We start from the raw sequence: 9,365 nt of genomic DNA, 5'->3' as shown, positions 1-9,365 counted from the left end.
TCAAACACTGCTCAAATAGGTTATGTACTTCATTGTTTGCTTGCTCACACTTTTTTTAACATAATCGAAGAATTTCTCCGTATCTTGATTGTACACCAGAATTGTCTATGAGTGTACATCTATATCTATACCTACTTACTATTAAAGAGAGGATTGTCTCTGCCCGTCCGTCGCGCTTTTTGCCAAAAAAAACCTCGCACTTCCCCAAAATCAACCCGTGGCCCCGTTTAAGTGTGATAGAAAAATGTTTTGCGTTTTGTAGAAACCCCCCTTAGGTTTCAGTTAATCAACCTGCGGTCCTATTTTAAGTAAGAATATAAAACATTTTGATTTTGCAGAAAATCCTGTGAGGTTTTGGTTAATAAACCCGCCATCCGTCTAGAGAATATACTTTTTTTTGTAGATTCAAATGTTTTTTTAAATGTTCATATCTTTTAAACCGTAAATCCAATTTTAACATGTTATATATAAAAATTGATTAGAAAAATATGTAGAATTTGACTATGAAGTTTGTTTAGTCATTAACCATTTTGAAATGCTGCTTAGAGACAGATTTAAATACTTCAAAAAATATTCACATCTTTTAAACCTTAACTCTAGTTTTAACATGTTTTTAAATATATATATATATGGATTGGTTCAACAAGCTTCCAACATCTAGTAGATCTATCCACATGTAGTTAATTATCTTTCTAATTAAAATTTTAAACAGGTTTTGATGAAAAAGCATCCGATGATTGATTGAATCAGACGGCACAGACCCGTCTCCTGTGCGAAACTGCGCCTCCTTGCCGCAGTAAGCGACACATAGGAGGTCCCGGTGATTCAGATGCCCACCTCAGGGCTAACAAGGTTGGTGCCTCGAATGGGCCTATTTCTGCGTACTGGGCTATACTGTTGTTTTCAAAATAAGGTGTCCCTTGGAGCTGGAGGCCCTGCGCTGGCACATAGGCTGCACTCTCAGCGCCCATGAAGAAATATACGTAGGCCTATATAAAAATTTGGGTCCACCAAAATTGATGGGCCCTGGCGGGCCGCACCATCCGCACACCTATGGGCTCGGCCCTGCTATTTGTGTACTTGTAGGTTCTGGGGTGAACTTCATATACTTAAACATTTCAATACTAAACTATGACCATATGATCATATAAAAATTATTATAGTGACCACTAAAGATCCGCGTAGCACTGACACATAATCATCGACCCGGCCACTGACCAATTGTCAGTGTTGAGCATTATCACCGACCAGGCCCTTCGGTTGCGTTCATGATAATCATTTTGGGGATCCACATGATACTTATCATACACCAGTCTGAAAATGACCCGTATCTGATATTGTGTTCCTAGGTGAAAATGGACCAATATTTACCATCGTTCGACTACTTTCTTTGACCCGTTTGAGTTTACTAATTTAATCTTACCCTTCGTGTTTCTTGCCGGTCAGGGTTGTCGCTTACAAGGGTTGTTATGTCCATCCTCCGCTTCCCACCTCCATTACAAACCCTCCATGTCGTCGCCGAGCACTGCCCCCTTAGTTTTCTCTCTCTCCCGCTGTAAATATCCATCATGTCAACCTCCATCAAACGTTCCTGGTGCCATCCCTGATGACTCTGTGGAAATCTTGGACTACGGTTCCGTCACCGACGCCCCCGTGTCCAGCAGGCGCGGGGGCTTCAACCCGACATGGCCGCACGCGCGCACACCATCCCGAGAGGCATTCTCCTACAAAACTCCTCGATGGTCATGGCAGCTTAGCCACCGTCCGACATCTCTAGTTCCATTTATTTCACCCTGGCATTGGGTCACCTGCACCATCGCGTGTCGTCATATACCCAACATATTCTGCATTGTTCTTCTACCACGGTAGTTAAATGAGTGGTTGTGAGCATTTTTTTACAAACCGCTCGTCGAAATGATGCAAATAATACGCTACTGGGAAAATATCATCGAGGCACAACTTTTTCTTATAGAACACTCTCTCTAGTTCCTTACAGTTTTAGAGCAGTTTCGAATTGACGGAAACACGGACACTCTGTTTATTCGTGGACCCAAAATTGGCGAAGTGAGCGGCATCAGACGGGAAACAACACTGCAATGTCGACAGAAGGAACTGCATGCGGTATTTTTCTATACTGTTTTCACTATAATTTTTTCAACTGTTTGTCGAAACGAGTCTGGTGCCGTTGGAAAGCTATGGAATAGGTGAAAATTTTCGATGTAGTCCCCTTTTTGACATTCCTTAAGGTAATAAATGAATTTCAAACACGGTGCACTGCACATTGATTACCAGCAAGCATTGTTTCGCAAAAAAATGAACCGCCTATTAGAATGATGCAAATGATACACCGTTGGAAAGATATCGACTAGAGGCAAAATTTTCATGTAACTTTTTCTTATAGATATACTCTTCCTAGGTTGCTACAGTTTAAAAGTAATATTAGAAAAACGACGATCTCGAATTGCATTTTTGTATATTTTCGGTCGTACACCATGTGTACTGCATCTGACTTCAAATTGCATTGCATCTGCTATGCAGTTGATTGATTTTTGAAATACAAGGTATTGCATGGGGCGTACAGTTCACATCCGGCAAAAGTGAACCGCAACACAAATTGAAACCGAACTGCATGAGTTCTTTTTTCTTTCCTATATCTTCTTATGTAAACTTGTCTCGATTGAATGGTTGAGGCTTTGTGAACTGCGTTACTTTTTCTTTTTAATAACATTCTTTATTAACTTATCTGGACTTCATGAACGAGAGCGAGTGAACTGTAACATTTTTTGCTATATCATTTTGTATTTCACTTTTTTGTTTTTAAATATCTTTTCTACATATTTTTTAGTTCCTTTTTTGTTTTATTTTTCAAATTTTACGTGGGACGAAGTTTACTATATTCTATGAACTTTTTTGCATTTTTCTACCCGAGGTGAACTGCAATAGTTTTTCTATCTTTTTCTGTAAACGTGTCTCGATTACATGGTCAATGCTAGTGGTTTGCATTATCCATTTTGTATATTTTTGTCTTTTCAAACCATTTTTTATAAACGCATCAGGACTGTCGGGTCGAGCATAATGCATTGCATCGATCGAGTGCACAGCGAAACAAAATGGAGTGAACCGTGTCATGAACTGAAATGAATAAAGAGCATACTGTTTAATTTTCAAAGATGAGTAAACATATACCAACATAAGTTACATACAAGTACCACACGGCCAAAAATGCAAAAAGAACAATTACACACACGAACTGCTCTATATTTTACACAGCACATAGGAATGCCGCCGGTGAAGAACTGCACTCTGTCGAAACCCAAAGTCGAACTGCACTCTATGTCAAACCGTGTTGCAGCAAATTAAAATTTTGAACTAGAAAAGTAAACAGACGCGGTTTTGCAGTACGACTCGATGCGGAGTGCATGGTTCAACACTTCGCAGGACTTGTCGACGACCATCGGGTGGAGTGGTCAAGGCAAGCAGAATGATCTTGAGGGCGAGAAGGAAGGTGCAGGCAAAGCATGCACCGCAGTTGTTGGAGAGGCTATGCTCACCGGTGGGGAGGCCGGGCACGGAGGCGTAGTAGGGAGGGGGTGATGCGGGGGCTCGATCTGGTGCGTGCAAGGAGGCCAACACCTTACAACGGTGACCATTTGTGGTGGCGACCGGAAATAGCTGGGGGAAGTCAGGGTCGCCAGGGGTGGTGCTCTGGGGAGGGAGATCGTGAAGGGTTGTGGAAGAGGATTGCGGGGAAGGAGAGGCACATTTTGTGTTGTGGAAGGGGGCTGGCGGTGGGTGCGTGGGGCGCCGTGGTGGTCGGGGGTTGTCCCATGGTTGCCGGCTGCTGGGCAGGTGGTTGTGGGCAGCGGGTTGGGGTAGGTGGTGGTGGTGTGGGGTGCCGCGATGGTAGGGGTGTAGGTTTGTGGAGCTCGTGGGAGAATGGTGGCTCGCAGGGGAAGTGGGTGGTCGTGGCAGGAGGGTCGGGTTTTTATTCTGTTTTCGTCTTCGCTAGTTCGGGACGCAAGTAGAATAAGGTGGTTTTGTTAGTAGAATAAGGTCTTAAGGGTGTTAGTATAATAGAACCACCATCATAACCCATTTATAGGGTTAGCACTACTAGGAGCATGTACTCCTTGTGGTATGCGCGGTGGGTGAGAGATCAAACTGTTGTCCTCACACTAGGGAAGCTAGTCCATAGCCATTGTAGTAACACAGGATTAGTACATACGAAGGCAGCCCAGTATATATGAACTATAATCCAAGGCTGATTAAAACTTGTTTTAAAATTTCAAGCGTAATTTCTTAAAAGGAAAATCTTTTTGAAACGCGAACATTATATGGGAACTAAAAAAATAAGAACAAAAAATTGAATACAAGAATATTTTATAAACTATGAACATTATTTGCGAACAACTTCCAAAAAGATGAACATTTTTAAAAGTTGTGAACAAAATTTGAAAACTGTTGCATTTTTAGAATATGTAAACAATTTGGAAAACAGGAGCATATTTTGAAATTCCGAAATATTTTAGAATTTCTGCACAAAAATTAAACATGTGAACATTTTTTGAATTTATGAACAAAATTAGAAACAGGAATATTTTTAAATATGTGAACAAATTTTGAAAATGAAAATATGTTTTGAATTTTTGAACAAATTTGCTAAAACGGGAATAAATTTTGGTGTTCTAGAATTTTTTTATATTTGTGAACAAAATTTCATAACAGGATTTGTTTTTGAAATTCCCAAACATTTTTTCATTTATGAACAAACTTTTAACATGTGAACATGTTTTAAAATTTCCAAGAAATTTTTTAAAAATGGGAATTTTTTTGAAACCAAAGAAATTTTGTTTTGTGAACGAAACGTTAAAAGGTGAACATTTTTTGAATTACCGAACATTTTTTGCAACAAAGTGAACAAATTTTGGAATTTATGAACATAATTTGAAAACCAGAAAATTTTGCGTAAAAATGAAATATTTGTAAAATATGAACATTTTTTGGAAAAGAAAAAGAAATATAAGAAAGAAAAATGAAAATGAAAAGAAAAGAAAAAGGATAGAAAGAAACAAAAAAATAAGTAAAGGAAAGGAAACACAGAGAGAAAAGAAAAAAAACAGGAAAATATTAACAGAACAGAAAAAATCCGGTTCAGGTACCTTCTAGAAGGTTCCCAAAACCGGAAACGCTGAAACCGCTTAAACAGGCCGGCCCAATCTGACCGATCGCCTGTGCTAACCTGCGACATTTCAGGGAATTCCTATACGGTGGATCCTATATGACGCTCGTGAGTGTCCAGGAGCTGCACCTTCGCTGAAGCGAGTCCCCACTTGGGCCGGCCCACGTACGATTTCCTGTGCTGTTTTCCTTCGCTGTTCGCTGTCGTTTCCTTCGCTGCTTCTGCAGTTTTTTTTAATTTCTTCTGCGGTTTTTTGCCTCCAGTTTTTCACTGTTTTATCCGGCTTTCTGTTGTTTTGTTTCGTTTTTTTTTATTTTTCTGTTTTGGTTCCTTTTCTGTTTCATTATTTTTTATTTTTCTGTCTGGTTTTTTCTGTTTTCTTCTTTTTATTTGCGTATTATATAAAATGTTCACCGTGTATTACAAGAAATTTCATTGTATTAAGAAAAATGTTCATTGTATATTATGAAAATTGTTCACCTTTGTGTATAAACATGTTCATCGTGTATTACGAAAATGTTCATCAATGTATTATAAAACTGTTCAATGTTTTTTTACTAAATGTTGAATGTGTATTAAAAAATTGTTCAACACACACATATTCATATTGTTTCAAAAATGTTCATCAAGCATTATTTAAAATGTTCAATGGATATAAAAATGTTCAGTAAATATATTTTGCAATTTTTTCTTTTTTTTTGGTTTTTCAACGAGTATACAAATGTTCACTATGTTTCTTAATTTTGTTCAGTGTATATTACACAATGTTCAATGTGTATTCCTAAATTGTTCGACGTATTTTCACAAATGTTCAGTACGTGTCCGAAAATTGTTAAGCGTGTATATTCATATTTTCTTTTAAAAATGTTCATCGTATATTATTTCAAATACTCAACTTACTTTAATAAAATGTTCAACTGGTACCGCAAAATGTTCAACGGATGTTATAATATGTTATGTGTACTTTAAAAAAAAGATTCAACAGTGTATGGTACTTAAACTTTCGCGCCTCGAATTATTATAAGAGTTCACTGGTTCCATCGGTTAGCAACGCTAGCTCTAGATAAGGAGGTCCTGAGTTCTAACTCTCTTGCGGGCACATGAATTTTGTTTCTTTTTTTACTTGTGAGCTCGTTTCCTCCTAATGGGCCGGCCCATGCGCTCTTCCTTCAGCGAAGGCTCGACCATTTGCCGCCCGCGCGCGGCAAATAGGAGCTCTCTTCCTATACGGCGCTTTTAGCGAGAGCTCCTCTTCAGCGCCTTATGCGCCTGAACAGCTCGCTGGCGCACACGGCCGCACCTTGTTGGGCCGGCCCATGAAGGAGGATCGCAGCGAGGTCGAAAATAGCAAAAAAGTGCGTTTCCTGGATTTCGTCGAACTCAGGTCGCTTACTTCTTCTCTGAGTTTAGCTAACCACTAGAGCCATAGGACATACGTGACATAAAACAGCGACAACAGTATAAGAATAGCATGGCTACGTTATTTATTTGCATAATACCATCTGTTATATCACTTCGATTTTTGAATTATTCTGAAAATATCCTGAATTTGAAAACACTCGTCGTTTTTGAAGAAAAGTTCACAAACTCAAAAACGTTCATCAATTTTGAAAAAAGTTCGTGAAAAATGAAAAAAAATCATAGATTTTGAAAAAAGACCATTGAATTTGAGAAAAGTTCATCAAATTGGGAAAAACTTCAACGAATTTGAAAAAAAGTTCATCAGATTTTAAAAAAGTTCATCAAAGTTGAATAAGAGTTCATCAAATTAAAAAAGTTCATCAAATTTGAAAACATTTAATAGAATTTGAAAAAAGTTCACCGAATCGGAAGCAAAAGTTCATCCATTTTGTGAGATATAGAAAAAAAGTTCAACTTCTATGAAATGTTTTCAAATTTGATGAACTTTCTTTTAATTTGATGAACTCTTATTCAACTTTGATGATCTTTTTTAAAATCTGATGAACTATTTTTCAAATTCGTTGAAATTTTTCCCAATTTGATGATCTTTTTTCAAATTCGATGGTCTTTTTTCAAAATCGATGAAATTTTTTCATTTTTTCACGAACTTTTTTCAAAATCGATGAACGTTTTTTAGTTTGTGAACTGTTCTTCAAAAATGACGAGTGTTTTCAAATTCAGGATATTTTTCAGAACAATTCAAAAATCAAAGTGATATAAGAGATGGTATTATGCAAATAAATAACGTGGCCATGCTGTTCTTATACTGTTGTCGCTGTTTTATGTCACGTATGTCCTATGGCTCTAGTGGTTAGCTAAACTCAGAGAAGAAGTAAGCGACCTGAGTTCGTTGAAATCCAGGAAACACACTTTTTTGCAATTTTCGACCTCACTGCGATCCTCCTTCATGGGCCGGCCCAACAAGGTGCGGCCGTGTGCGCCAGCGAGCTGTGCGGGCGCATAAGGCGCCGAATAGGACAAAAGGAGCTCCCATGCCAAGGACCTCCGTGACCTGTCCCTTGTCGCCGTCGACATCCTCAAGATTCGTGTGGCAGCTGCCGGCGGCAAGGTGAAGGAAGCACTCCAGAAAGACAAGAAAGGTACGGAGGAGGCGCTCGGCCTCAGGTATTGCCAGGTGGACTACGATGTCACTATCGGCACCCTCGATCTCTGCGACGCCATGCTCAGGGACTTCCATGTCCCCAGGGGCGACGCAGACTGCCTGTGGTCCTTTGAACTGCCCGAGTGTGTGGAGAAGGCGACTGACCATGTCAGCGACTGCTGGCATGATCTTCACATGGATAGCCAGCCACTTATCAACGAAAACAAGGAGCTGATCAAGCTGGGTGACCTCAACAATGTCTTGCTAGGGCCATATGACTTTGATAGTTAATAATCTATTTTCTGCCAGAAACAATGTTCATGTAAAACCAACATTACTTTCGTTTGAAATAATAATAATAATGTTGTTTCGATATCGAGTATACCCCCCACCCCCGAGAAACACTCATACCGTGCAAAAAATCTCAAATATTTTCAAACTATTGAATTCAAACGCTCAACTGATAGTTAAATATGTGGCATCTCTTAATGAACATCATGACAGGTCATGGCCTAGGTGGCAAAGCCAAGGTTTCCGCGGCAGCAAGTCTCGGGTTCGAGTCTGGATGCAAAAAGTAAAAACGTCGAACTCACGACGTGTGACCAAGCGGCAGCTAAGGGTGAAGAGCCTGAGGATGAACGGCCAATATGGTAGGGCAGGCTTTGTGGTTCTTTTTTTTGAACAAGGGCAGGCTTTGTGTTCTTTAAGAGTAACTAGCAAACATGCCCATGTGTTTCAACGGGGGAGAAAAAGTCACCCTCATACACACTCTCGAGACATCAGTAAATCCCTTCAAATATTTTACGATGTCACATGACAAATAACATGATAAGTGGTGTTGCGCAAAAAAATAAAGATGGGTTGATTTTTGAAGTGTACTCAAAATGTTTTTAACTTATTAGACAACAAAAATATCTACCTAGTTGGAGGTATCTCATTACACATTCTGAAGAGCCTGGGGATGAACAACCAATACGGTAGGGAAGGCTTTGTGGTTCTTTTCTTTTCGAACAAGGGCAGGTTTTGTGTTCTTTAAGAGTAACTAGCAAACATGCCCATGCGTTTCAAGAGGGAGAAAAAGTCACCTCTCATACACACTCTCAAGATATCAGTAAATCCCTTCAAATATTTCAGGATGTCACATGACAAATAACATGATAAGTGGTGTTGCGCAAAAAAAAGATGGATTGATTTTTGAAGTGTACTCAAGATGTTTTTAACTTATTAGACAACAAAAATATCTACCTAGTTGGAGGTATCTCATTACACATTTGTTGTTTCGTCCTTGGTGATGCCCAACAAATATTTGTGGTGCGATGAAAATAACAAAGTACATTTAGTAATTAATGATAGCATCACTATAAGAAAATACACTTCCGTGATGATACGTGTTTGTCACAGTAGGTCACGTTTTCTGTCATGCATGTACATCCATCACAATTTTATGACAGAATCAAGATAGTCATACCTGTGTTGTCGTACAGGTGTTCCATGACATTAACAAAATTATCATCACGGAAGTGTCCACTTCCATGACGATAAATTGCACGTCATAGAATTGCTTTCGTCAAGGGTGACCGACACGTGGCATCGACCGTAACGGGTCGTCGTTAAGCTATTGAG

The 9,365-nt window shown here is 39.2% G+C and overlaps 1 protein-coding gene across 1 annotated transcript; it reads left to right on the top strand.

The window, feature by feature from the left end:
- The first annotated feature begins 3,408 nt into the window (after positions 1-3,408).
- On the top strand, positions 3,409-8,332 carry LOC123152791 (uncharacterized). Its single transcript, XM_044572234.1, has 2 exons — positions 3,409-3,576; positions 7,617-8,332. Exons 1-2 carry the CDS (start codon positions 3,409-3,411, stop codon positions 8,031-8,033), a joined length of 585 nt encoding a protein of 194 aa, XP_044428169.1. The 3' UTR covers positions 8,034-8,332.
- Positions 8,333-9,365: the final 1,033 nt, after the last annotated feature.

The sequence above is a fragment of the Triticum aestivum genome, chromosome 7A (genome assembly GCF_018294505.1).
Source record: "Triticum aestivum cultivar Chinese Spring chromosome 7A, IWGSC CS RefSeq v2.1, whole genome shotgun sequence".
NCBI lineage: Eukaryota > Viridiplantae > Streptophyta > Magnoliopsida > Poales > Poaceae > Triticum > Triticum aestivum.
Note: the sequence above shows the minus strand (reverse complement) of the source record. Positions and strands in the feature narration are given on the sequence as shown.